At 45.2% G+C, this 14,729-nt stretch overlaps 1 protein-coding gene across 4 annotated transcripts in view; it reads left to right on the top strand.

The window, feature by feature from the left end:
- Dab1 (DAB adaptor protein 1) overlaps positions 1 to 14,729 on the top strand; it is a 376,411-nt gene that overhangs the window by 314,298 nt on the left and 47,384 nt on the right. For 2 of the 4 annotated variants that reach the window (XM_055628811.1, XM_055628812.1), the window contains exon 7: positions 7,239 to 7,298. In XM_055628811.1, coding sequence (XP_055484786.1) covers positions 7,239 to 7,298 — 60 coding nt within the window. Of the gene's footprint in view, positions 1 to 951; positions 1,018 to 7,238; positions 7,299 to 14,729 lie in introns of all 4 variants that reach the window. The other 2 variants (XM_055628810.1, XM_055628809.1) reach the window with 2 other exon arrangements.

Here is a 14,729-nt window from a genome sequence, read left to right on the forward strand (position 1 = left end):
GTCCAAGATCTATGCAAACGAAGATTCAGAAAGAAAGGAAGAAGTGACTTTCCCTACTTCTCCCCTGTGCTTATTTCTAAGGAGAAGAAGTGGACTAAAAATTTATACTCACTTTTTGAACCTAGAAGCAAACCTTCCACTTGTATTTCTAATCAAGATACACGAGTGTGGTTTTTGTCTATATCATATCACCACTGCATAGGCACACATACTTCCACCCCAACAGTTACTGTGGATATGATCAAGATAACAGGATACATAAAACTGATACGTAGACAGACAGATGGCTCTCAAAGTAGAAGTACCTAGCCGGCCTATGGTACATACAAGTCAGAGGTGCGTTATTGAATATGCCCTTGCTTTTGAGGAATGGAGAGGAAGAACTTGCTTATAGCAGGACCTTTAACTGCTGCTTCATGGGTTTAAAGAGAGGGAGAGTGGTGGCTTTTTGGAAACACCCCAGCCCTTTAGGTGTGAAGTGTGCACATAGAAAAGTTGATGTTCAGTATTTTAAGCTGATAAGATTCCGTTTAGGGAATCAGGGAGTTTGGGACTTCTGAGCTCTCGACCGTTAGCCTGGGACCTTAGAAAGGCAATAGGACTGTATAGCTCAGTTTGCAAGGCTTTCACCGTGTAACACCACAGCACCATGCTGTTCAGCTGCTACACAGACACAATATGATTGAATGAAGACATCATCTCTCCAGAAAGATTTGGCAGCAGCCCAGTACACTCACAGAAGAGGCCAGGCAGCAAGAACTCTGTGGGTTTCCTTAGCAGGGCCCATTTTATCCCAGTAACCCAAATGCCATCTCCGATATTTCCTCTTGTGCCTGTTTCTATAATGCTTGCTGTGATTTGCATCTGAATTCCAAATGCTTTTTTTTTTTTCCTCTTTATTTATTTATTTTTTTCCTTCTGCGCTTTCCTCTCTGGCTGCTCCTGCAATAGTACATTGTGTTTGAGGCTGGACATGAGCCAATCCGTGATCCTGAAACAGAAGAAAACATTTACCAGGTATAAGATCCTTGCTTCTTCCTATACATCCTCCACCAGCAAAGGCTAGCTAGCCTACAGAAAAGCTCAAGAATCCTGGATCTCTTGGTCACTGAGGGGTGTGAGATGCCCTTGAACCTACTGGCTGCAGGTTCCCCAGCAATTTCCTGGCACTCTCCGTGCCTCACTGCTGAAACCTTTAATGGCCTGTTGAGTACAGTGCTTTAATCTGGAACGGATCGTAGGTGTTCTAAGTAGCATACAGCCCAAGCTTTTCGTCATACTGAGATAATACAGTGGAGAATCACAACCCACCAAGTATGGGTCTTTCACTGCTCAATGGAATGCATGGGTCCAATTTGTTTAAAAACCCAACTTCCTTCCTATAACTAAGGGACTATCTTCAAAAATGCTTCATGAAAACAGCAGTAGGGGATGTCTGGAATAAAAGGAAGTACAGCTGAAGGCTTTATCCATCCTGAAGAGGAAGCAAATTAATACTCATAACTGTGAAGAACACTTAAAATGTTTCTAACCTCATTTACCTCTCACAAATATGCAATAAAACAGGCATTTTAATCCTGTTTTATTGGGGGTGGGTGGGGGTAGTGAATGGAGTAAAATTTAGGCATGGAGCAGATTCCCCAGGGTCGCACAGCTACTTAGCGCCAAGACTGAAAAACAGTACCAGTGGAGGCCGAGCCCCAGCCTCCTTCGGAATCCCATCAAAGTGCTTGGGTCTTGGGTCCCAGAGTAACACAGTATGGTGACATATCAAGTATACACGATGATTTTTCACTAATGATAACCTTAGTCTTCATTTAAAGCATAAATACTATGGGAGACGGAGCGATTTGATCTATTCATTTAATCAGTGGTTTTAATTTACTTAGTTGTGACTTCTATTATTCAGCCTTAGGCATGTGTTAATTGTGAAATCAAAATAAAACCTATTTTCAATTTCTATCAACTGTGTAGAATTCTAAATGAACAGGCCCAATGCTATTTCTCCAAACAACTCAATTCAAACCAGCCTTGTAGAATAATTGTTTATTTATGCCCTCCTGGGTCCACCCGACTCTTCCAGTTGGATGTCTCCCAGTAAGAGCTGGAGAAGTGATGTCTTCAAAGAGCATCTGCTTGAAATGCAGGGTGTTGTTTAGTCTCCCCTCACAAAGTTTCTATCCTTAGAAAGAAAGGTTGCTGTTGTCCCCAGTGTCAGATCCAAAGCACTGTGTCTGAGCATTGAGACCAAAGAGCCATTAACCCATCATCCCAGGGAGAAGGAGCACCTTTCTGTAAGAGAGGCACTTGAATCCAGCTGAGCGGGTTAGTGGCACAGCAACTGGGCACAGCAAAGAGCCTGCAGGTGCCAGAAAGAGCTGCCTTAGGCTAGGGCAGAGCTGGCATCCAGTTTGGCCCTTTTCACCAGCTACCTTTGGGTCATGGTTGGAGGTCAAGACACTTACTGGTCTTCAGACTCCATTTCTCCAACCATAAAGTAGGGGGCTCCACCCCAACACGTATCAGTGTGAGACTGAAACAAGCTCATTTGGTGCATGGAATGATGGGCCAGCATCCCGGGGCATGAATATCTATGTGGATCCAGTTCTTAATACAACTGCCTGTTCCAGACATTGGCTTAAATTGCAATTTTAATTCCCGCCCCAGGGCCTCAGTTTATCCCCCGGTAAAATGAGTAAATAGGGTTCAAAGATCTCTCTGGTAGAGTCTTTTCCTGCTGTTTGCAACGCAGACCTCGCAAGAAATAGCACAAGAACATGGGCCTGGGTTCTCTGCAGAATCATGTTGGCTTTGCTCTATAGGGCAGCAGCAGGGTACATGTGTGCTAACTGATGACCCCGACATAGGGGTTTATCTGCAACACCCTCCATCTCTCATAATGCCCACTATGGCGTGAGTCATTTCCTATCTTACATACAAGGGGGGTGAGACTTAGGGGACCAAGAATCTTGTTGGGTGTCACAGAGCCTTTGAGGTAGGATCTCTAAGGCAGTTCTCTCTGACCTCTAGAATAAACACCTCTGTCCTGTAGCTCTTTCCAGCTCAGCGTTCTGTGGCTCTGGGCATCCCAATTAGATTGCATTTTCAGCCGCTGTCTAAAAGATCTCACTTGTTGAAACGGCACTGACCCCCTGATCTTTCCATCTCTCCATCGTTAACAGGAAGGCATCATTTACAAGAATGAATATCTTATCCCATCTATTGGAAAGGCCTGTGGCCATGTTCCTCTCCTGAATGGCAGATACACCTGGGCTCAGTCCACTTAACAGGAGATAAGCCCTCGGCCTAAAGATGACCAGGCCTTTAAAACACTGCCATTAGAAGGCCTGTTTTCGTTTCTTTTTGTTTTATTTTGCTTTGTTTTGTCTTTAGGGCAGGCAAGTGCTACACAGCTGGTCCTGCTGCATACATCTTGCTGTTTCTACCACTCTGGCTCAAGGTGGTCACATTTTATCTAACTCTGGCCTCTGTTTCTAGAAGGAGACCCACATAGGCCCGAGGCCTGGTAGCCTCTCAGTGTTTTGTGCCTCTGGCTGGTGTACATAAATGTTTGCTTCTCCACTTCCTGAGCTACAAACTGGGGTTAGTCCAGTGTCATGTTGCGCCCAGTCCACAGAAGCTTCTGTGTGGCCATCCCTTCCTTTACTTCTGCATCGTCATCCTCGGGCACCACTTTTGATGATGCTATTAACAGAAAGAGAAACTCCCGACACAGCTCGTTTTGTTGGACAGCGCCACGGAAAGCTTAAACCTTGCTTGGCTGTTGTGCCCACCATGAGGAGACATAGAGGCTCCGAGGCAGCTGAAACATTTTTCCAAGGAGGAGTTACACCTCCCCAACCGTGTTAATGATCATAATTGTCTCTTGTGTCACGTGCCTCAGAAAACATCAATTCTCTTAAAACACACACACACACACACACACATATTTTTCTAAGTGACTTAATGGTGACCTTTCTGTCACTTGGTGAGTTAAGAAGAAAAGCTCCCCAGGCTGCCGTTTTTCAACATAAGGGAATCCTGAGTGCCAACGTCAGGGGCTCCAATTCTAGTCCTGAGCTCTTTAACAAGGTATTCCTATACAAGTGGGGCCTCCACTTTCCAAGTGGGTATTTTTTGACATTCATTTGTTCAGAACTCATTGTTAGTCTCCCCATGTGTTAAGTATCAATTTAAAACAGTAAAGCTAGCCTTCTGTCACCCAGCACACCCTTGAAGGCCTCTCCATAGGTAATTACTACACTGCTGACCCAAAAGTACCCTCGCTCTACATCACTTCATGTGTAATTCTTAAGAGTAATTTAACGTCTGTTTAACTTGTTCACTCAGAAGTGTATTTTGTGGACCCCTAAGTATGTGCTGTTCACTACAAGGTCCCTTTTTTCAAAGAGTTTAGAGCTAATTCCTTAGATGCTCTAGTCAAACAGTTGAGGAAACTGAGGCTCAGAGAGCAACATGACTCCTCTAAGTCACCCAGCCTGTAGCCCAGCTTGGATTAGGAGTCAGGTGTTCCGCTGTGTACCCTGTCTACAATTTTGGACACTCTTCACCACTGTCATGTACTGCAGTGGTCCCAGGAGATGGAGCAGATCACCAGTGCAGAGATGACAGGTCCTAAAACTGCAGTCCTCACCAGCGAACATTTGATGAGATGTGTCTTTGCTTGACATTTATGGATAGAAGTATAAGGATAATCAAGTATGTTCCCGGTGCTGAGAAAGCTTGCAGAGCTGTGGTGCTGCGGACACACAGACAGCTTGTGCTGTCCTAGCTCCCGAGGATTGAAAAAGCCTGTTTCACGCTCTGCATTAGTAGCCTGCGGATAGTGCCATTGCTCCCAACACAAGCTCTGCTGACTCAGGCAGGGCCATAGCTTCCATTCTTGCCATCCTGGCACATAACAGTTGCTTGGGGACTTTTCTTTTTCAGTGAAAGCAGGTATCTGAGGTGGGAAACAAAACAAAAACTCCAAAGCAGGATTGGAGAGGCAGGCAGGACTTGTGAGAAGATGTCCCCGCTGAGATAAATCTTAAAGGACAAACAAGCAGATTGGTATCGCACCCATGGGAGAGCCAAGCAGAAAAGCGTTTTCAATTATACACAGTTTGGGTTTCTCCATCGCATGGCTTGTTCTCCATTTGCGGGGATAATTGAGAAGCAGCCGCAGTTCAACTGTGCTAAGTGCCCGTAGTGAGCAGTGAATTAGGGGCAACAGAACACTCTTCACTTGCTCTGCTCAGTAAAGGGTGAGCTAGCGAAAACAAAAGTGAGGGCTGGTAATTTATTGGCCCTCGTTAACAAGGACTCTGTAGACATTCCGGGAGGATGTCTAATGGAGCCCAGTTATCAGGACCAAAGAAATTACGTTCTTTGTTGGATGCCTGTGAACTGGGGTTCAGGAAGGGCATCCTCCACCTGGCCATCCTCACTCATGGTTCTGTTTTCTGCAACGATGCGCACGGGCTTCTGGGAATGTAGAAGATGATGTTCTATAAAGAAATGCCTGAAGCAGCTGCCTGAACCATGTAACAATAAACAGCAAAAGGCCTGGGCTGCGGTGCCTGGCCACCCCACTCCCTGACTGCTGGATGCTCTCCGGGGCTCACCTCCCTCCTCTACATAACAGGGAGGGATGACCATAGTTCTGAAAGACTTACCCTAATTATTCTACCACTATTTATGGGAGGAATGTTTACAACCCTCCCAGCTAATGGGGCTAGACTAGTGCTATGTTAATATTAAGAATAAACAGCTTATTTTTTGGTACCCAGAAAGATCTGGGTTTGAACACCATCAGGTCTGAGGTTTGGGGTAAAGTCCATAGCATCTCCGAGCCTGCCTTTCTGTAGTTTGAAGGTCAGGTTGGCATCAGGAGTTTTAGTTAAGCGAGGGTGAAAATAAGAGAATTCAAAGAGTCAGTTCAGGTTCTTACTCTCATAGATGGGGTAGCTGGCTGATCCATGCTTGGCAAGCACTTCTCTCTTTTAAGGCTCCCCAACTCTGCTGTACTCACAGGGGGCCTTCTGGTTAGGACATACTCTATTTGCTCCCGAGGAGCATCCAGCCTTCCAGTAAGACGGTCTCACTGTGAAGACATCATAAATCTACTGCCGCTTGGTCTCTGCAGAGGAGAGCAAAGCCACGGCAGTGTGGGGGAGGAGTGCCTAATGAGTGCTTCCAGTGTGGAACGTTTCCGTGCACAGCCCTTGACCGACACATTCGAGACATAGTCAATACCACTGATATCACAAATTGTGCTCGTATGCATACATATGTGATCATGTGTGACAAAGGAACTCGCCCTAACATATTGCCTAGTTGTGGGGCTCTGCAGTTCTTGCTTATCAGCTTGGCTTTTGACCATAACCTGACCATAATCTGGCATTACTGATCAGGCCCACTGAGAGCAGCAAAAGGAGAGGGGCCTGGTGGTCTGCTCAGGGTGTTGCAGGTGGAAGGTAGGCCCAGGAGGCCAGACACATGAGCAGGGGAAGGAAGAGAGGGAGATTTGGAGGGATGTCAGATCACTCTGGAGCTTCTGGATCCTGGTGTTGTACTTCCCCTATCATGTGGGCCCTTTCAATGATTATCTGATTAGCCGGTGGCTTGTGTGGGACCCCAGTAGGAGGCTGACAAGTACTAGGGACTTAATTTTTGATAGCATGTTGATTTTAGCGCAGAGACATGTATGCTCAACCACAAACTGTTTCTAATCACTTGAAGGGCCTCCTTTACGATTAACTGAATGAAGTTGGATTTTTGTTGTTGTTGTTTTCTCTTTTTTTTCATTTCTGCCCCATGATGCTGAAGTCTCCACAGCTGCTCTTTGATTCTGGGAAAGGCTCAAGAGCAGAGGTTTGTTATAAGATGGCTACCTCTGTCCTAAAATGATTTTTCCAAAAGAAGGAGCCTGGCTTGCAGCCTTCCCAGCTAAAACCACCCCCTCAAGCAGAGTGTTGGACCTGCCCTAGGAGCCATCTCACAGACAGTCAAACTTGCAGGGATATGCTTTGTTCTTTGTAAGTGGAACAGCCAGCTAGATGGTGGTGGGATGCACCTTTAATCCCAGTACTCAGCAGGCAGAGGCAGGAGGATAGCTGTGAGTTCAAGGCCATCCCGATCTATGGAGTAAGTTCCAGGACATCCAGGGCTACAGAGGGAAAGAGAAAGAGAGTGAAATGGCCAGGTTTTGACTGTTGGATTTGATTTCTCTCTAGGTTCCCACCAGCCAAAAGAAGGAAGGTGTTTATGATGTGCCAAAAAGTCAACCTGTAAGTGTAAGTACATCTACCTCGGCAGCCAGATTCGTGCAGAGGCTGCAGCTGGCGGGAGGCTCTTCTTCTGGCCTTAGTGTTGCATGTGGCTTCTCACGGATACAGGGACAGAGACGTGAGCGAAGGATGGTGCAGATGAGCAAGGGGCCAGTCGAGAAAAGTGTGCTCTTGTGAGCGAAAAGGGGTGGGGTTGTACAATGCAAATAGCTCTGCCTGAGGGACTCAAGGCCCCAGGAGTTTCAGGATAAAGGGCTCCAACCAAAGCTTTATAGTACATGGTCACGTATAGGATACTGTCATCTTTTGCTACCTGTACCATCTGAATGTGGTGGAGAAGTTTCAAAGGAATAATGAAAGGGCTGGCCAGGCCCTTTGAGGTGTGTAAGGACTCATCCCATTAGCAGGCACTTATAGAAGAGGTGATGGAGAGCAGGTTTGCAGAGAACTAGCAAGTGGGCGGGTCACGGCGAGGACAATGCTCAGTGCATCGGGACTCCTAGGAATCTGAGCCAGAAAAATGGAGCTGCAACTTCCTATAACTAATTCCAGCAGCACTGAGGACTGGCCTGCTCTTTGGGTTTCGATTGGTCCATCCCTTATTACACAGTTTCCTTCAGTTTAGTTTTGTGCCTGGATTGACTCATTTGCCCCTGACAAGGAAACATGCTCTATTTGCTGCCCTGGTTTTTCTGATTTTATTAGCCATTCTGGTCACACCCTCTCCATGCTTAATAGCTCCAAGGGGGAAAAAAAAAACTAAGCCTCCTGGCCTGGCAGATGGGCTGTCCAAAGGGCTCCATTGGCTCACAAGTTTTTTGCCTCCCTTCTTGCCTTCAAACCCAGCCTTCCTTCTGCTCTGTCTGCTGCCTGATATCCCTTCATCAAATTATCAGAGAGACTTTTGGGGTTTCTGCTCTCATCACCCCTATCTTTGTGGCCCTGTAACACTTCCTCCCCTGTGAACAGCACATCTTTCCCTTCACCTCCACGAGTCTCCTGAGGGTCTTGTGTGAGGTCCAAAAGTGAGCCCTGGATGCCAGGGAAGTAGCTAGTCTAGAAATACTTAATGAAAGACCATTGACTTTACCCTGAAGAAGAAATCTAAGGGAATTCCTGGCTCTTCCACTTAAAGGGGATTCCCTGTTTATCGATCAGCACCCTAAAAGGTTGTTACCTAAAGATATTAGAAGGTTTGCTTGGGAGACACACGGCTGCGTGAATGGATTGTTTTGGCTGCCCACCTGCTATTTCCTAAGTCCTAGACTTACCCCATGTGGTAACAAATTTCCACATTTTCAAAGACCTGAGAGAAGCAGGAGGCTCAGGCGGTAGCTTCCAGATATGAACCCAGACATTCAGTTTCTGCTCTTGTGCACCACAAGCTTTGGCAGAGCTTCTGTATCTCTTGGTCCACAGTTTGTCAACTACCCAAAAGAGTTGCTGACTCGAAGAGAAAATAGTATGTGTCTTGGGAAGTTTGTCTTAGCTGCCTCAACCTTCTAGAGGTTCATGAACTCTCTGCATCCCTCTCTGCCCCGCTGTCTCACTGCCCTCCAAGCTTCAGCTTAAAGCCATGCCCTCTGACGATGCACTTTTTCCTCTTTGGGGAAGCCTTCTTTACCCCAAACAGGATACCCTGCCTTTCTGTGGCCTTTTTTGCTTCCTTTGCAATGATAACAGAGAATGCTGGTTTGTTTTTGTTTGTCTTTGTAATGTGTCTATGTGAGCCACTGGATTTATGTTCCCCTGACTATTCAGTGAAATCATAGTTTTTGTAGATCAGGAACCCCACACGGTGCCTAAAATTTAGCTGTCTCTGAGCACGGAGATAATGCCACATGTTATGACAGAGACCTGGGTTTGAGTTCTGGCTCATTACTGGTTTTGTGACATTAGGCAAGTGCTTTTCTCTGTTCAGTCTTGAGCCTTCCTCTGTTTGTAATGGTGGTAGAAAAGCGTGACCATTGAATCCTGAGTTTATATTAAACCGTATACAGTATCCATAGGTGGAACTGAATAGAGTTGCTTTAAATTATTTACCAAGAGCCATCGCCTTCCCACATGACCTCTCTCACTGTGTGTCTGCCAAGGACGGGAATCAGGCTTGTGACCCGATGACTAGGGAGCATCAGCACAGGAAAGCTGTGCAGCCAGTGCATCCTTGCTGGCGGGTGAGCGAGTGAGAGAGCGAAACTGAAAGTGAATGACTGTAAAGAATGAATGTCTCCAGACCCAAAGCGTATGTCTTGAGTTCTTCTCACCCCCCCCCAGCACTATGTCATGTGGAGACAGTGTTTGCTGTGGCAGCAGCCCCTTGCCCAGCCTCTCCCTGCACTATGCCTCCGACAGCCTGTGCCCTGTCCCACCTCCAACCTTCACAAATGTGTGTGTGGTTTTATTTCTTCGTAGTTTGGATCACCAAGCTGACAGATGGCCTCCTGTCAGCTTGCACATGGAAAAGCACACACACCTGCCTCGCTCTCCTCCCACATCAGCAGCTCCGCAGCAGTCAGAGCCGAAACATTTTGCTGACTTGGCAAAGTTATTTTTGGGGTTTTGTTTTGTGTTCCGCTGCCTACAGACGGGCCCAGAGCAGGAGCCCCATGGAAACTGTTGGGAGTCATCACAGCGCTTTCATGTTTTCTGAAGAGAGACTGGTACATAATGAAATGTCGAGGATGTGGTCTGACAGAGCTAAGAGTCTGAATAGGCTTTCTACCCAGAGCCCACTGGAGCCATTTACATGTCACAAAGAAGGCTAGAGGAGGAGAGGAATGAGGGTCCATCGATTTTACTACATCTGAAGACCACTATAATTCTTGCATTTTAAGGCTGTACCGATATATTTCTCACCTAGTTTTAGATCATCTTGAATTAAAGATGGCAATTACACAGATTAATTTTAAACCACATTTAGCTGCAGACATTCCTTCAAAAAGTTAGAAGTTTTTCTGGTAATGTAATATAAAATAAGCTATGAACAAGATAAAAGGAGACAACCAGATCTTGTGTTCCACCCAGTCATTTGCCTGTTCAGCCCACGGTGTCTCTTGAGATTTATCTTATCTTCTCAACAGAACAAAGAAAGTCAGCATACCTTTCCAAGCTGGTGTTTCAAGGAGCACTGCCCAATGAGATGTTCATCAGTGATTCCCAAAATTAAAGCATTAAATCTTTCAGGTGTTTAATACATTTAAAAATATACTATGAATGTTAATATGTAGCTAAACATGAATATGTAATAGGAATATATTTTGAGCTATGAATATATATTACATAAATTGAGAATTTCTCAATTTTCTTTGACCTGAATACTCTTTTTAATGAAACCTCAAATACATTTCAAGTAGAATCATTCTGTTAAAGACTTACTGGGACAAGAGGTATGGAAGATGACACATGTGGGCATCGTACTCACACGAAACCATCTACTCCCAAAACTCAGGTTTGAACAGCAGTGTTCTCTATCACTGTCTGTGAGCTGCTCTGTGATCTGGCCCTGTGGTTCTTCTTCTGTCTGCCTTTCCCAGGGTTCCATGACTTAGGTGTCTAAAGTTAGTTGTTGGTCAGGAGGCAGCTCTGCCCATCCGTGCTGAGCTGGCTCCCAGATTGCGAGTTTGGTTAGCTATGGTCTAGGACAGCCTCAGGAAAGGCAAAGGCATTCTCTTCCATGCAGTATCTCCTCCTCCAGCAGGTGTTATCTGATTGCAGGGACCTTATGGTGACAAGGGTTCCAGAGTAAGTAGAGACACCCAGGTCCCGTGAGGCTAAGGCATTCTTCAGCAAAAGTAATTCAAGTTTATCCTAGATTCAAGTTCAGAAAACAAACTGTATATTTTGGTGGAAACTGTAGGCTTAATGCCAAGGATCATGAATATATGGAGAATGCATATGAGGGTCTCTCGTGCAATCCATTTGTTGCAGTCAGCATATGAAATCACTACGAAGCATAATAACCAAGTTGAAATGCACTTGCTTCTTTGTTACTGCTTTCTTTTTATGTCCCATCGCCTGTCTTTCGTTTTTATCAGGGGTGATTCTGATTTGTTCCACACTGTAGGACAGCCCATTAGGTACCCTACCTTCCCAACCCCAGAGTCCTGAGTCGCTGACCCTCTGCTCCTGGAGACAGTCTAAGTGACCAGACTCTCAGGCACCCTCCTTTCTTTTACCACAAACCCCCATCCTACCCTCACACCTCACTATTCATGCTAAGGACACTCTTGGTTCAACATTCAAGATTCGGTTAAAATATATTTTTCCCTGCAACTGTCCTGGAATCCCTAAGGAACTTGCTGTTTTGAATTCACTTGTGAGGAAATTCTAATGATATTTTATCGTTGTCAGAGAGCATTATTCTCCAGTGACTGGAAGCATGACCTTTGTAATCAGAGGCGCTTGGATTTGAGTTCAGACTCGCCATTCATTCCCTAGCTTTGTGATGTTGGCTTCTGTATTAGCTTTTCTAAGTCTCAGTTTGTTCATCTGAAGATAGAGCTAATGCTGGTGCCTGTGTTAGAGGGTTCTGGGGGAGGATGGTGTGAGCTGGTCCCAGTCAGCACAGAGCCCAGTGAGGATTCAGAAGATGCAAGCTGTCATTTCATTTCTTTTACCTAATTATCTGTGAACTGCCAGGGGACAGGAATGGCATCCTGTCTCTGAAGGAACACATCCTGGAATTTTCGGTTTCCTTGAGATGTTGTTGATGGTAAATCCTTTTATTTTTTTTCCCATAAAAATACACATGCACACCAGTCAAGTTCTGTGAGTTTTGGGGGTGACACAAGCCATCCTCTGCTGTCCTAGAACCCCAGCAGCAGCTCAGCACCATCATATCTGTCAGTAGAAATGGCCTAAACGGCAGAACTGTCTGATGGACCAGGGATCCCAGAGTTTGAGGATTATTAGAATGGACTGTTCCTTAATGCTCACCCTCTGTCTCACTTTGCTTAAGACCCCGCTATGGACAGAAAGCTGGCTTCCTGCTTTGCTCTTCTTCCTGCCAGTTACCCCAGCCCTTTATCCCAGCTTATCGCCACCTGGTCCACAACTCAGCTCAGCCCTTTCTCAGCCTGTTTTCTATAGGATTTGGTGCCTTTACATGTTTACTTTACCATGAGTTTTTGGAAGTCCTTCCAGCAGACACTTTTTCTTAGGTCATCTTACACTCCCCCCCCCCCCACCATTTCCTGGGATCTCTAATCCAAGATAGTCATTAATCCCACCCTCACCTAGAAATACACACTTTATCTCTTTTTCTGGTCTTGACAGCTGGAAGCTTGGCACAGGGGCTAATCTCTTCTGTAATCTCAAATACACAGGTATATTTTTATGGAAAGGTCTTGCAAAGCCAAGGTCATCCATGCTTGGTGGTGGAAAGTTAGCTGTATAGAGAAAGGGAAGATTTTAGGAGGAAAAATGTAACTTGAGCAAATCTCTGTGGATGAGTAGGATTAGAACAAACCCCCCAGGCACAATGCAAGCCCCTTGGAAACTGATTAGATTGCAGGGTGTTTTGACTGCCGAGTCCATATTGACCTTACCTAGCTGATGAACTCATCATCAGCTCCCTTATCAAAGAGAAAAGAAACAGATATTCCATCCGCCAGCTCGTAATGCTGGACATGTTTTTAGCCAACTGCCCTGGCCTTTGGGCTGTGTATCAGGAAAGTACATTCCTGAGTGGAGACCCAGGCTGCTAAGCATGGCATTGCTTTGTTTATTATCGAGAGCTTTTTGTACTGTATTAGCCTTTGAGAGCGATTTTAGTCCCACTGTTGGGCTGCCAGAGAGAGGGGTATACTCAGGCTGCTGAGTGCCTATTTCAGATACTGTGACACCAACTGGAGTGACACTTCCCCTCTACACTCAGCTGTTTCAGTGACACAGGCCCAAACCTTCGTGTCATTTTAGGTGAGAAATGGTGCTTTTCTTGATAGTCCTCATTCCCCTGTAATATTTTTACGCCTGAAGAAAAGATTATTTATCTTGTACCTTATAGTTGTGCCCATTTAAAACTCTTATATAACTGTTAGGCCTAAAAGGCTTGCTGATTTTCAGTAATAATTCTGAATTCTATCAGAATCCACTCTCCCTGCCCTGCCTTCAAAATCAGCCTCACTGAGACTCTTAAGATTTTTGGCATGATGAAGATGGCCAAATTGATGCCTTGGGCTGGACATTAATTGTCCTGAAATGGAACATGGATTCAAAACTGAAAGAACTCTCAGATGCTTCCCCACAGTTCTTTCTTAGGTTGGTTGAGATCATTCTCTGTTTCTTCCACTTTCTGAAGCTGTTTCTCCTCCTCTGCATGTTGAAAGCACTGACCATCCTCTTCCAATATGTTGGGCCCTGGGAGGTTCAGTGTGTGTGTGAAATCAAATCGTCAAATAGGGTGACGGCTGCTTGCAGGAGACACTAGAGGAGTAAGTACCAAGGAGAGCATGGTTAGTGGTAGCTAGGGTCTGGACTAGGTATTCTCCAGGTTCTTGGCTTCTTACTCAAGAAAAAGGTATACACAGATTGCCGAAGTGGCAAGGAAACTTCATTCAGATGTAGCGATGGCACAGATTAGCAAGGAACACATTGTCAAGATTGACAGTGGACCATATGAGTGACAAGGCACAGGTTCCCTAATTACTGTGTAGGATATCCTTTTATGAGGTAAAAAAAAAAATAGACTTCGGTTACTAAGACGTGTGGTTTGGGGTGATCTATTTTGATTAAGATTAAGTTATATAACTATTCCTCTACAGGCCATGCCCTTCCCCTATGATGCATCTGATTTTTTTTAATTATATGCACAATCAATCGTGCATAGACATAAAATAGCAAATAGGTTGTTTGTTGTTGTTTTGCCAAAAATTCAGTTTGAAGACACAGTTTGCCTTTTTGTGCACACACAAAAACCAGTTCAGCCAAGATCAGCAGCCTTTTACCTTCAAGACACAACCTGAGTAAGATTAAATAGGATCTCAGTTTGATGATCATTAAAGCAGGGAGACTTATTCCACTGTTCAGAGAGGGGTATGTGGGCAGATCGATACAGGTGTTAGGGGGCCTATGTTTCTAAAAGGCTGCTAAAATGCATTGTTTGGAGTGAGGTGTATGCACAGTATGTGAAAGTAGGGGCCTCAGGCTGCAAAGTGAATTATTATAAGAGGGGTGTGTGTATAGCCCAAACCAGATAGAGTTTTAGTTACTAAGCTCCTCCCAATGCTTGCTGCCTCAGTTGACCTTTGTTGCCTCTATTTTATGACTAAAAGACAAGACACAAGTGAAATAGCAAGAGAGAGCAAATGTAGGCTCGACAAGAAAGCTTTCAGACCATCAGAGCCAATGTCCAGAGGGCAAGGCAGGGCAGCTTTACTGAGTGGAGAGTCACCTTCTTCTTCTTCTTCTTCTTCTTCTTCTTCTTCTTCTTCTTCTTCT

Source organism: Psammomys obesus, unplaced genomic scaffold (genome assembly GCF_907164565.1).
Source record: "Psammomys obesus unplaced genomic scaffold, mPsaObe1.curated_primary_1811, whole genome shotgun sequence".
Taxonomy (NCBI): domain Eukaryota; kingdom Metazoa; phylum Chordata; class Mammalia; order Rodentia; family Muridae; genus Psammomys; species Psammomys obesus.